The sequence below is a fragment of the Lygodium microphyllum genome, chromosome 9, assembly GCF_053477565.2.
Source record: "Lygodium microphyllum isolate KBCC chromosome 9, Lygodium_microphyllum_v1.1.10, whole genome shotgun sequence".
Classification (NCBI taxonomy): Eukaryota; Viridiplantae; Streptophyta; class Polypodiopsida; order Schizaeales; family Lygodiaceae; genus Lygodium; species Lygodium microphyllum.
The window spans coordinates 143,226,586-143,241,008 of record NC_141143.1 but is presented as its reverse complement, the minus strand read 5'-3'; the positions used below and the strand labels follow the sequence as shown (position 1 = coordinate 143,241,008).

Below are 14,423 nucleotides of genomic sequence, written 5' to 3'. Positions count from 1 at the left end.
AGAGTTGCTTTGCATTACAATACCTAAGGTGACACCTATTCCTAAGTGTTTCCCTTCCTGAGTTACAAACATCTGTTTCATCTCTAAATGAGTTGCATTGTGGGCTTATACAAATACAACCTGTACAGTGTTCCACCTGGTCATGGCCTAAGAGTGTGATGTCATACCTAAACTTGACTATATCGTGGTTAATCTTTCTACTTTACATGAACATCGACCCTTTGATCTACAAATTAGAGCTACAAGTGATGTGTTCTTCTTTGTTCATAGTTGCATTAAGATTTTATGCTCAATGTGCCTTTCACCCCCCCCCCCCCCTCTCTCTCTCTCTCTCTGCACATTTCTTGATCCTATACTCTCCCATTTTCAATGATTTAACAAACCTTCCAAAATCAATATCATACTTACAGCAAGAATCCTCCCTCGTGCATTATAGATCTACAACATCCTCTCAACATCTAAGCATGATGGACCCCTATCATCAACTAGGTTCTCTTTCATTCCCTTTCACCTTTTAAGGAATCGAGTATAGTTGAATACAAGAGATTTTCTAGCAATAGCCGAATTCAACATTAAGCCAAAGATTTTTTTAAGAGGAAGTATCCTAGAAATAAATTGTTTCCATGAAAAAGTATTCTCTTTTCAAAAGTGCTTTGTCATGGTTTATTCATGCCAAAAGCCTCAAAAGGTTGAATAGGACTCCCAAAATTTCAAAAGACGAAGCTGTATCCCTCATACATTGAAAGCAGCATTTCTATAACATTGAATCTATCAATAGGTTATTTTTCTTCTGAGATCTACTCTATTATCTGTTTAGATTGGGTTAGCCTTCAAGGTCGTAATATGGAAATTGAATATGCATCTTGCATGGGAATCCATTGCTGAGCTAAGCCCTTCACCTGAAAGGAAATCAAGTTGCAATCACATATTCATGCCAACCCCAAATAGCCCTGAAAGTATGAAGTAGGTAAATAAACATAAATGATCGTGTCTTTATTCTTGGCAAAGTGATTCATGTTATCTATCCATCAACCTTTGATGTAACTATAATGTTTAAGGTTATTGTCCTTGAGAAATACTGTTTCCTACATCACCATGTTATGCAGACAACAATGGATAATGGGCCTGCTCAAAGATGTATCAGATCATGATAGTCACATATACAAGTACAGTTAGGAATACGAATATTAAAAGGACCTAAGATAATAACCTTTCATAGTAGCACAAATTATTCAATTCTTGGAGAAGAGGTAGGTGTAGAGCAGGTACAGGTACAAGTACACACAGAGATAGAAGTGAGTGCTTAAGAGCTTGAGAATGCAAGTGACGAATGTGTGAGAAGGCTTAGCTTAAAGAGGGCTGAAAATTGCCCAACATTCAAGCGTCAAATATCTCTGCCAGCACCTCCCCCCCGCCCTCCAGACAGCCTAAGAGCAGCTAAAGATGTTTAAAAGAAGAGTCATTTTTTTTGGACCTTAAAAAGCTCACTCTTGTGAAACGAATGCATCATACATATCCTGTAAGAAAAGTATTTGTACACTTGTACTGTCTGGATCTTACTTCAAATTCCGCACATGTACAGAATGCAACTATGTATCATATTTTTCAAAACCCTTAAAAAGAGGCATGACACTAGTATTCTGAGATTGCACCAAAAAAGGGTCATACATTAAAATCTTCACGTATAGCATGCTATCTATCTTGTAGAATCTAGAAGATAATTGTGATGACATCTTAGAAGAGTTAAAAATCTTCTTCTTATAAAAGAGAGTGTCATTTACACAAAATGTTATATAACTATGGGAACAAAACAAATCTAGAAGGGAAACACTTCGTGATCTTTCAAGGACTCAAAACATGATTTCCCAAATGACATAAATAACAATTACAATACCTTGTTCTTTATTGGTCCCAAAATTCCAGGTGGTAGTTGTTCTCTATCGGACCAAGAAGCTCCTTTGTCAAATGATCTCTTCATAAATCCACTCCATCTTTTTAGAAGCATTGTATGTAAAGGGACAATTATAAGTGCATTGAAAGATTGTGATAACACAAACCAAATGCAACTATATGTAATCAAGATGCAATTCAACAATGACTAAACTATATGTTAATGTTAGGGTTCAGAATTATGAGTGTGTACATGTTTTCATGTGACCCATAGAAAGGGTAATGGAAGTTTCTAGAAAAAATTCTGTTATCAAGCAATGTATTGTGTAGGCTAAAACCCTTGTTCAGCAATGGTAAAGTTAGGAGCTATGATATTTTTATCACATTTGACATGTCAACATCTACTGTTGCTCAATTATGTGTACCATGCGACACTTTGTATTTCAAGTGTCACGTACAAACGCAAAGTGAGTAATGCATGTCTCTCCCTTGAATGGGTAGGATGAGCTTCCAACACAATAAGCGACAAATAAAAGTCAATTTAAATTGAGTAAAGGAAGAGGAGCCATCACACAATGCATTTGTGTTCAAACCTGTGAAAGGCCCCCTTTCAAAAAGTACTTAACTTATTTTAGTAATGGAGAACCTGTACAAGACTTAGAAAGTGGAAAACTATAGAATGAAGTCCAAAACTCAGCTGAGCTTTAGAGAAAAATCAACCATGAATAGACATTGATGGAGGACAGCTTTCAGTTGAACTCGAGCATGCATCCTCCTCTATGATGGCCAACTAATCGCATAAACCATAGTGGTTTCCATTAAGCAGCTCCCATATCATAGGTAATTTTCTCCAGAGGTACAATGTTAGCTTCAAATCTACCATTCCTTGAGTGAAAAAATTTCCCAAAAGCAACAAAAATGAAAGCAACAAGTCTTACACATCACAACCTAGAGCCCAAGCTTCGATACAAATGCAGAGCCTGTGAGTGCACAACGGAAGAGATACACGAATGCAGAGAGAAACAAAGAGAGAGAGAGAGCAGAAGATGAAGGAAGAATACTACACTAACTGAAGAAGAATGCTGATACAAAGGGCATGGACTGATCAGTCCCTGCACGCAACCTGCAGAGTCACTAAGGGCACCAGATCAGGCTGATGACAACGGCAGCACCAAGCACGGAGTATTGGAGTGTGCACATGCCAATGAAGCAAAGAAGACCGGAGAGAGTGAGTGACTGCCAAGCAGGGGGCTGGCTATATATAGCCACAAATGCCCAAAACTGACCGATTTGCCCTTGAGAGTGGCCATAAATGCTGGCCAAGGAGCATTTAACGCTGATCATTCTGAACAAAATGCCAGAAAATATCAAGTGGCCACAAAAAAAATCCCGACTTGCAAGGACAATGTCTAGCAAGTGGAGACACACTTGGAAAAGTAGAAACTGACCTAAAAATGCACACAAGAAGCCGACAACTAAAGGAAATGCACCTAAAACTGCCAAAGCTCCTATGTCTCCAGAGACTCTAACAGGAGCTAACAACCAGGAGATGACAGATTGACATGACTAAAATAGGCAGGCTAACACCCCCTCTCAAGTTCTTGGAGTGTTTGAAGACCCAATAACCTCATCTAATGAAGCATAGAAGCCTTGGATTAAGGGTTCGTGAAGAGATCTGGCGCATTATCCACATGGAACAATGGGCCACCGCAAACTCAAAATCCACAATCTGCCGTTGAGTATAGTGATACTGAACCTCAATGTGTTTCATGCAAACATGAAACACAAGGTTCTTCGCTAGAACTAGAGCACATTGGTTATCCATATGGACTCTGTAGAAGACTAGGGTTAAGGCTTCGTGAAGTGATCCACTGCATCGACCACCATGGAATAGTAGGCCACTGCAAACTCAAAATCCACAATCTGCTCTCAGACATAGTGATGCTGAACCTCAATGTGCTTCGTGGAAACATGAAACACACGGTTCTTCACCAAAGCTAAAGCACTTTGGTTATCCACACACAGCTCCATAGGTTAACACTGGGGAAAGCCAAACTCTGCCAACATGCAGTAAAGTCAAACCGCCTCCATAGCTGTAGGACATAATCATGATAATTTGCCTCTATAGAAGAAAGGGCCATAATAGGCTTGCTCCACGAGATAACTCCCAATCGAAGGGAGAAGGCATAACCTGTAGTAGACTGTCGCAAATCCACATCACCTGCCCAAGCAGTCACTTCAACCAGAAAGAGTAAACCCCTTTCCATACATGATCTCGTAAGATCGAGTCCTCTATACATAACGAAGAACGTGCAAAGTTTCTCTCCAATGTTCCTAAGTGGAAGTCTACATGGAAGAAGACAACAAAGCCACCACAAAAGAAATATCCGAGCGAGTGTGATGAATAAGCCAGACGAAGAAGCCAACAAGACACCTATAACGGGTGGCATCTATAAGGGGATCTCCGACTACCAAAAGCTTGGGCTCTGGGTCCATGGGGCATGAGATAGGCTGACACTTGGCCATACCAAACTCCAAAAGAAGCGCGAAGATGTACCTATGCTAGGAAATAAAAATGACCTATGTCATCTTATAGATCTGCAATTCAAGGAAGAAATGTACAATCCCAAGATCCATCATGTCAAACTCCTGTCTCAAAATCTCCAAAGTCCAATCAATCTCCTAAACATAGCTTCCTATGATGATAAGATCATCCACATACAATATTATCAAAACACACCTATCACCCTCAACCTTGTAATATAGGTTGGGGTCATGAGCTGATCAATGGAAGCCACTCTGTAGAAAGAAGCAATCAATCCGCTAGTACCAAGCTCTAGGAGGCTACTTCATGCCATAGAGGGCCTTCCGCAATCTGTAGACATGGTTCTCCTTCCCCTGCATAAGAGATCGAGAGACTATGAAACATAGATCTCCTCTTTCCATGACCTCACACCATAGAGGATCCTGGAGAGTCTCTTGCCAACTGTCCAGCTTTGAATGTGCAATATAATCAATTGTATACTGCGATGCATAGGAAGCATGAGGGGTGAGCCAAGCAAACCTTCTAGGTCCCTCCGGAGTGAGAATCGGTGGAAGGATCCCTAAATCTCACATAGTCTATTAGTACCAACGAGGTAACGGGTCTCACGGAGGAGATCTAGGAGCTGAAGTATTTGCAGGAAGATCAAGAGTGGAACTCGTCACCAAAATCACTCCTCAATACCCACACGACGACCAATCTAGTTATGGACCATTAGCACCCAAGCACTAAATTAAGTAAAAGCATTAGACTTATGCTTGAGGAAGTGCACCTATATGTATCTAAAGAAATCATCCACTATCAAAAAAAAGTACATTGCACCATTTAAGGCGGCAGTGGATATGAGACCACAAAGATCTACATGTATGAGCCGAAGGGATTCCACAGCTCGAGTGATACTGAGAAAGGGGTATACGATGCTGCTTATCTAGCTGCTATGCTTTACAAACCTCTCAAGATAATTTTAGGTGAGAAAGGCCTCAACCATCCCCTAACATGACAGCCCATAAAGAGAGTCGTAGCCAAGATGTCCTAAGCGAAAATGCCAAAGACACTCAAAGTCCATGGGCTCTCGTGTAGTGGCCAAAGCTTGGAAGCGATGGAACTCTAAATCATCGGTAGTCGGCTCGGTAAGAAAGCCAATCATATGATAAATGCCATTAGGATGTGCCTTGCCACAAGCAATCATTAAACTAGTCTGAGGGTCTAGAACCTCAACAGTGGTTGCTGTGAAGAAAACTGCTTGCTCCAATTAGCAAAGCTATTGAACAGACAACAAGTTCACCCCAAGCTAGGAGACATAATAAACATCATCCAGTGAAGCGAGATGTGGACCCAAGTCAGTGAGAAAACTAACGCGACCCTGGGCTTGAATCGTGACCAAGCAATTATTTCCTACACGGACACTCCTGGCTACAGGGGCTCGGGAAATTAAAATGTCCACTCTAGGAGTCATGTGATGGGTAGCTCCTTTGTCCACAAGCCAAACAAGTACTGACATGCTCAATTGTGATGAGTGGGTCTCTACAAGCACCTCATCAAGAGGCAACTCGTAGATGTGAACAAGACTCGCATCCGATATCTCTCAGGAGACGATGTGGACCTCTACAGACCAATCAAACCCTTTGGAGTTCAATAGTTTGTCAACTTTGATGGCAAACTGGTAGCAATGTGGATCTGGCCTATCCACTGTCCCTATTGAGGATTGCCACCACCCTGCTTCCCTTATTGGGGTTACCCAACAGGGGTGTGGGGGTCTGATTCTTGGATTTGGGTTGTGTGTCTATTGTCTTAGATCGACACTCATCGTCATAATGGCCGGCCTCTTGACAATGTTGATAATACATATTCTTTTTAGGTACATTCTATCATCCCCATTTAATTGTGGATTGATTGTTTCCTTGGGATTCACTAGCCCTATTTTGATTTTGATTTTGATTTGAGTTTTGTGTATCCTTGCCTTGTTGCCCCCTCTGAGAAGATGCAACAAGGGCTCTCTCTATCAAGGACGTGTTATGAAATTGATCGAACAACCGTGCATAACGCAAAAGCTAACATTCAAACTCATAAAATGTGGGTATCTGAGGCTGTGAAATCACCTGTTGCACAAAATGGAAATATTTTCTTGGTAGCTTGTTAAGGAACAAGAGTAACCTAATTGTTAGAGAACTTAGCAGTCCCAGTGGTTGAGAACTTGACGAGGAGACACCGATACTCAACCAACTTGACTTTCAAGTCATCCTTGTCTGTGATTTTGAAATTTTGAAGCTCATGATCCAAATTGATACAATGGGTTCTATCCCCGAGCCACATAATGGTCACCCAAGTGTACCCAACGCTCGGATACTAAGTTGAAATACTGAAGCTAACAAGCCCTGCACAACCTCGACAATAGGGGGAGACATTACGAGCCTTCCATGAGCGGATGACCTCATATGGAACAAGGGCAAGATCAAGCTCGGGTTCTAACCCTTGCACTAAATCCCATAGGTTTTGAGAGTCTAAGATATGCCTTATCAAATTTGACCAAGTGGTGTACTTTAACCCGTGCACTAAATCCCATAGGTTTTGAGAGTCTAAGATATGCATCATCAAATTTGACCAAGTAGTGTACTTTAACCCATTGAAACGAGTCTTGTCATTAAATGCATGCTTGGTGGATAAAATATTAGAACCATGAGGTGTCTATGAAGATGGATAAATGGGATAAAATGAAGGATAAGATGATGGTGGTGATTAATAAGGAGGAGGAGGAGATAATGATAAATAGGCAAAAATAGGCTACCGATGTCCAATGAGTGCTAATTTCTGCAGAGGTACCGAAACAAACATAGATCCATATGATACCATAGGTGCAAGTGGAGGCACTGGGACACAATAGCCTTGTCCAAATGTCGACTAGGGTACTACAGAATGATCGGATGGTCCGCTAAGTAATGTCATAGAGACAAAATGCATACCAAACAATCCACACTCGAAGAATGCCCTGAAAGGAGAAAACTCAAAGTATAACAGCAAAAAATGAGGAGGGATGGGTGAGAGCCCAAATGGATTTATGATAGATCTTGTTGTGGAAAACATCATGTTCCTTTTGTCCATTAAATGCACTAGATGAAGATGCACCTACTCCATGTTGACCATGAGAAATAAAATCATTTGAAGGAAAAGAAAGGGTAGGAATACTTACAAGTTCTTCTTTTAGCTTCTAACCTAGTTATGAGTTCATGAAGAAATACATGTCTTCCTCATTACTCACAAACCAAAGCTTGTTTTGAAGAGTCTCTTCCTGAAGAGCATCTCCCAATCCAATAAATAATACAAAATCCGTTGGCATAGAATCTGAAATAGTAAGGTTTGAACCTGGCATTGGAGAAAAGAAGTACTGGAAAAGTGATGTGTAATCTAAAGCCAAGTTCCACTTGCAGATGCCTAGTCCGTAAGATTCCAAAGGCCTAACAAAATCGTTAGTTCTGTGCACCAAATCTAAAGGAGAAAACTCAAGCTTACCTTCAATCTCTTGCTGAGCCCTATACATAAGGGTGAGATCATCCTAAGAGAAAAAAAATCTGTTGTGGTCTGTGGACTCCATGGTAGTCCGTCTGCCCATATCAGATAGGGCAGTAGCAAGCTGAAAGGCCCACTTCTAATCATTTATGTCTATGTTTGGCTGTGGAGATTTAAGTAGTGTTATGAATGTTCGAAGTCATCTGGACCTTCTGTTGTTTCTACTTTCGTGAATGAGCTTTCTAATCAAAGGCCAAGGATTCTCAGAGAGTACCTAGCTCTAATGCCATGTGAAGAAATGCTCTAAACACAAAAAGCATGAAACCAATCATACGACAAAGCACAAATTGATAAACTTAGAACACAGATAAGGTTAGGGTTAAGGTAACTCAAAGACAGTAAACACAATGAATAACAAAGTGAATGAATAATGAATATACATTGCTCATGCAACAAACACACTATACAGTGAATATTAAACCTCTAGCTCTCGTATCTCTGGAATCAAGACAAAGGTTACGAGCTATAGAGTGTCTCGTACTTCGAAAAAATCCCGAATTGCACCAAAAGTAGCCTTGGAGTGTCGAATACAAGTAAACACAACCGAATAAGGTTGGATCTAATGCAAACAATAGTGCAGGAGAGAGAAATACTAAAAACGCAGGTACCCGAGGAGAGAGAAAATATGCACAATAATTGTTAGAAGTAAATGCAAGTGGCAGGTGAGAGAATGTCAGGCAACAACCAGAAATTGCAAACACATCATCTAGAGGAGAGAGAAAATCATGCCGACAACAAACACAAGTGACAATATTATCCAACAGTGGGTGTCAGTACCCAACTATAGGCAACACCTCCATAGGCCTAGCGACAACAACATATGCATGATGAAGACTGGAATCAAGTGCCAGATGATAGCAGGCGGTTGGTAGAAGCTCTAACCGCGATGTCCTCTGCAAATAAGGTGTGGGCAGCAAAGTTATGGCTCCTAAAACATGCAAAAACGAGATTAAGGGAGAGTGGTGGGCTACATACATATTTATAAAAAGTTTGGGGCACCCAAAATAGGGTTTTGCATGTGGAACACAAAACTCTCTAAGATCGCATTTATTTTTAAAATAAAAGGTTTTCTTCATTAATTAAGCATGTTTTGGAGCTATTTAAGTCAATCTAATAGATTTTTAGCTCAACATGACTGGCTATAGATAGCCATAAATGCCCAAAACTGGCCAATGAACCCCTGAGAGTGCCATAAATGCTGACCTGTACTAAACAAAATGCCAAAAAAATATCAAGTGGCCACAAAAAAATCCGGATTGGTAAGCACAATGTCCAACAAGTGGAGCAGATTGAGAAAAGTAAAAACTGATCTAGAAATGCACACAAAAAACCGACAACTAAAGGAAATGCGCCTAAAAGCTCCTGCCTCTGTCAGACTTTGATAAGAGCTCACAACCAGGAGATGACAAATTGACATGACTAAAATAGGCAAGCTAACAAAGCCTTGTTCATTCCTTAGCAAAGAGCATAGATGTGCCCACACACACACACTTTTTTTTTTGGTTTTCCATGTAGAGATCAAATATTAATACTTCATAGGTTACATCCTTGGACATCTTGGATGGGCACTCACAGCATTAGCCTAACCATATGGCCACTAGGTATGAACACATTATAAAAAGTGAGGATAGTTGATGGATCCTATAGTGTGGACATTGAATGCATAAGACGACTAGAAGTTCATGGGACCAGGATGTTCCATGCTTGAAAGATCCACTCCACTTCGGAATAGGGTGGGGTATGGGATGCTACTAGCAAGGAGAAGTAGACATGGAAAGCACATTCAAGTAGCTAGGGAGTATGGTGAGTTCCGTCTTAACTAATACTTATATGTAAAGAACGCAAATTGAAAGTTCATGCATATTTTCTAGTTCTTTTGAGACTTTCTCCCCTTTGTTAAGCTAAAAATTTGCATTACACATCAAACTTAATTAGCTCATTTAAACAACCCTAGAACTCAAACTTAAGTGTATGGAGTGTTTCTGTCCCCCAAACACCATCCCTCACACTTTGGTTGGTTCCTCGTCTATAAATAGATGGTGTGCATAGTCACTTGCATCCTGTTTTCATTCTGCCTCGTCCAGTCTACCTCGTCACATGGCTGCCAAGTCAGTCACCCTGTTGCTGTGACTCTCTTCAACTCCTGGCATGGCGATCTACAGCTGCAGCCTGCCCTTCAGGAGGCTTCTATCTGCTGAATTCTGCCCCAACTGCTGACATCTGCATCTTCTACAGCTTCAGACCTCACCTGCCTGCTGGTTACCATATTCTACCTATTGGAACAGCTGCCTCAGCTGCCTTGACCACCCCCAGCACTTCAGGCTGTTCCCAACTGCCACCCTATTCAGCCTCGTCGTTAACGATTGCTGGCCTGATCAGTTACCCTGCTGGTGGACAACTCCTGGAGGTCACACACAACTCCAACACTTTACAGGCTGCATTTTTGCTGCCTGCCCAGTTCTGCATCATCATCATCTCTCAGCTCCAACTGGTGGTTTCAACACTCCAGATCCCTCTCTGTAATCATTATTTGACTAGCATTACCTTTTTAATAACTAAGCATCATGTTCTTAGTTTATATGATGTTCATGTGATATATTTACTTATGTCAATATTTAAAAAATTATCTTTGAAATTATATTTGACTGTGTAATATGAATAATTGTATTCACAGCTTTTATGATTTAACCAATTACTTATTCTTTATGTCGATTCTCGAAGAGAAGTTTAAGCACGATCCCATTATCATTATTTGACTAGCATTATCTTTTTAATAACTAATTCTTCGATTACGTGATGTTCATGCAATATATTTATTTATTCACTTAATTATTTAATTATTTAGATAATTATCATTTAGAAAGCCTCATAGGGAGTCATGTCCTATAAGGCTGAAGTTGGAGAACGGTCTCCACCATGGTCCGATTTGCACACTCCACCACACCATTCTCTGATGGTGTGTTCAGATGGGAATACTCCACCCGAATACCGTGATTCCTACAAAACTAAGAGAAGAGGTGAGAAGTAAACTCGCCACTGTGATCAGCTCGTACACAATGAACTTTCGAAGTAGTTTGCGTCTCTACAAACACCTTCCACTCACAAAATTGAGAGTATACCTTGCTCTTGTATTCCAGAAAATATGGCCACACATAACGATTGAAGTCGTCAACAATCAGCATCAGATACTTGGCCTTCCCAAGGGAGGCCATGCCCATAGGTCTAGAAAGATCGGTATGAACCAACTCCAGCGGTGAAGAAGCCCTCCTAGAAGCAACCCATGGGTGAGGCTGCCTATGTTGCTTGCCCCTCAAGCAATTGGGGCATAAAGTGTGAAGAGGAGGGAAATGAGGAAGTCCCTCCACCATCTTCCTCCGAGAAGCCCACCGAATCGCATCAAGGTTTAGATGCCCATAACGAGCATGCCAAAGCAGCCCGAGCTCATGGGAAGCCCTCGCGGCTAAGGCTGTGAGCTTGTAGAGCCCACCCTCCTCTGTACCTATCCAAAGAGCTGCACCTGTAGAAGCAACCTCCACAGTGACTACATCCTGGGTGAAAATGACTCAAGTACTTAGCTGTGTAAGACCATGGACAGAAAAGAGGTTAAAACCCAAATGGAGTACATAAAGAACTTTGGTGGAAGAAGACTGCCTATCTAAGAACAAAGGTAAAGTCCCCACACCTCGAACAGGGAGAGTAGAATTGTCACCAATGGTGACAATGCCCCCTCTGGAATGTACATCCTGAAGTCAATCCTTCCTAAAGGTCATGTGAGAAGATGCTCCGTTGTCCACAAGCCAAGGCTTCTCCTGAGCGGTAGAAGCTAGGGCTCTATCCTCCTCAACAAAGACATGCACAAGCACAGACTCTGTCGTGGCTGGGGCTGCCTTCGAATCTTTCCCCTTTGGCTTCAAGCGGGGGTACTTTTGCCAACACTTGTCCTCAAGATGAGTGCCCTTCCCACAATGTGGGCACTTGGGCTTCTTCTCCTTCGAATCCTTCTTGTCCTCCTCCTTATCAGTGGCCTTCTCCTTCTACTGCTACTTCTTTCTGCCACCTATACCTACAATGAAAGCCTTAGTACAACCAGAACCACTGGCCCACCTCTTTGAGTTGCTCGTCGTGCTCCAAGACAAGCGGTGAAAGCTCCTCCCATAAGAGTTTCTTGCGGATCCACTAGGTGATGAGGCTAGTGTAGAAGACATCGAACCAGGAGATGGTGGCTAAGTCGAGAATCATCGCCATATCCTCAGAAGAGATCACCCAACCTAGAAAGGCAAGCTCACCTCTCATATCCTCCATCTTCATGATGTGCTCCTTCATGGAAGAAGAATCATCAAGACTGAGCATTTGCAATTTCTTCTCAAGGGAAATCTTGTGGGCAAACGTCTTGTGCTGGTACAAAGACACAAGCTTCTTCCACACTTCTACCGCAGTCTTCAACCTGTGAACATGAATAGACTCATAAAGAGAGAGGATCGGGCTTGAGAGTTGAGCCGATCCCACAAGGCAGCACAATACAAGCAGGTCCCATCAGAATTATCCAACACGGGACGATCAATAGGTAAAGGAAAACAAAAGGGGAGAAGCGCCACGTCACATTAATGTGACACCATACGTTACGGGCAGAGAAAAGATAAAACGTGGGGTCGCGTGGAACCAGACCAGACGTGGGTCATGAGAAAACGTGACTGTTACGATTGCTGTTGACGGGTAACTGCGAATGCTCCTGAGACGGATATGACTGCGACTGCTGTGAGAGGGACAGAAGAATGTCATATACGACTGAAGTCAGGAAATTGAATTTCCAGCATGATTACTTCACTGTTTAAATCTGGGAAGATACAATCTGTTTCTTACTCTTCGAGTTTCTTTCCAAATCAACAGCCACTGCCTGCCATTAAAAATCAGGGAAGTATTTTACTTGTATGCAAATTTCTTATTTTTGCTTTCCAATTCCAGTGTATTAATGGCAGAAAAAGGGAAAGAAAGGGTAATGGAAAGTTCTAGTTCTGGGGATCAACCTATGGTAGATCCCCATGAACCAGACATACAAGAAGAACAATGGGAAGAATTTTTTGCCACGCGAGAGCAATTCGATGATCTTACTGCTCGTGTGCAAACTCAGGGGGTTCAAATGGAATTTTTAACCCAACCGAAAAAGATAGGAATAAAGACACAATCTTTAATTTCCTCCAAAAATGGGAAGATTTATATAAATTGAAAAATACCCCACCACATCTCCAAGCACTAGAGGCTAGTTTAACTTTGGGGCCCAAAGCATATAAGTGGTGGCGAACTTTAAAGGAGGCGAATAAAATACCTGAAACTTGGGCTCAATTTGAATCCGTCTTTTTGAAAGAATTTCTTCCTGAAAATGAAATGGAAAGAAATTGGGAAGATTGGGATTATGTCAGACAAAAGGGACGACCCCTACTGACATACCTGGAGGAATATCGTGAGATAATCCTCAAACTGGAAGGACTTGATGAATTCCAAAAAACAAGAGGATTCATTAGGGGACTGGATAAAGCCTGTAAAAAGGAAGTAAAACGGAGTTTACCTAAGACGCTCGAAGAGGCAATTAAATTTGCATTAATTTATGAAGATAGTACGCGTCCAGGTACACTCACTAGTCTCACTGATACGGAGCCCAAGTCTAAGGAATTGGAAACCTCAAAATTTGTGGGCAAATTTAAAAGAAAAATGCCATTTTTCAAGGGTAAAAAACAACCTTTTGAAAAGAAACCATATATGAGGCCAAAGTTAAGTCCTGATGACTTTGATAAGGCCAAAAAAGAAAAGTTGTGTTTCAATTGCCTATCCCCTAACCATGCTGCTTGGAATTGCCCTCAAAAGAAAAAGGGGGAAGACAAAGGAAAAGATAAGGACAAGGGCAAGGGAAAAGAAAAACAAATCCATGTAGTGCAGACCTTAGAATTAAAGGGCCATGAAAAGTATAAATCTTTAGAGGTCTTGCACATGGATGTACAACATAAGTGTTGTATGTCAACTTCTATGTGGCAGCCTACTTTTGGGCCACATGATTTACTTAGAGTACATGGATTGATAGCTGGAAAACGGGTTAGAGTCATGATTGATGACTCTGCCACACATAATTTTATAAATTATGCACTTGTCAAAAAATTGAAACTTCCCCAACAAAACAGTGAGCATCAATATGTTGTTCGTATGATGCAAGGCCAAGACAATAAAATATGGGATACAATGGTATCCAATTTGGAAATCGAGATTCAAGGATATAAAGATAAGCTTGATTTCCAAATAATGAACATGGAAAGAGCTGATATTGCTCTAGGGAGGGAGTGGCTATGGGGATTGGAACCATCCCTAAAACGTAGCTATCACCATAATACACTGGAATTTGAAAGGGATGGTAAGACTTTTGTCATTCAAGGTGAACATG

At 41.3% G+C, this 14,423-nt stretch overlaps 1 protein-coding gene across 3 annotated transcripts in view; it reads right to left on the bottom strand.

Annotated features, from left to right (window-relative positions):
• LOC148031668 (uncharacterized) overlaps positions 1 to 14,423 on the bottom strand; it is a 44,398-nt gene that overhangs the window by 22,427 nt on the left and 7,548 nt on the right. For all 3 annotated transcript variants that reach the window (XM_087685246.1, XM_087685247.1, XM_087685248.1), the window contains exon 5: positions 1,895 to 1,991. In XM_087685246.1, coding sequence (XP_087541372.1) covers positions 1,895 to 1,991 — 97 coding nt within the window. The remainder of the gene's footprint in view (positions 1 to 1,894; positions 1,992 to 14,423) is intronic.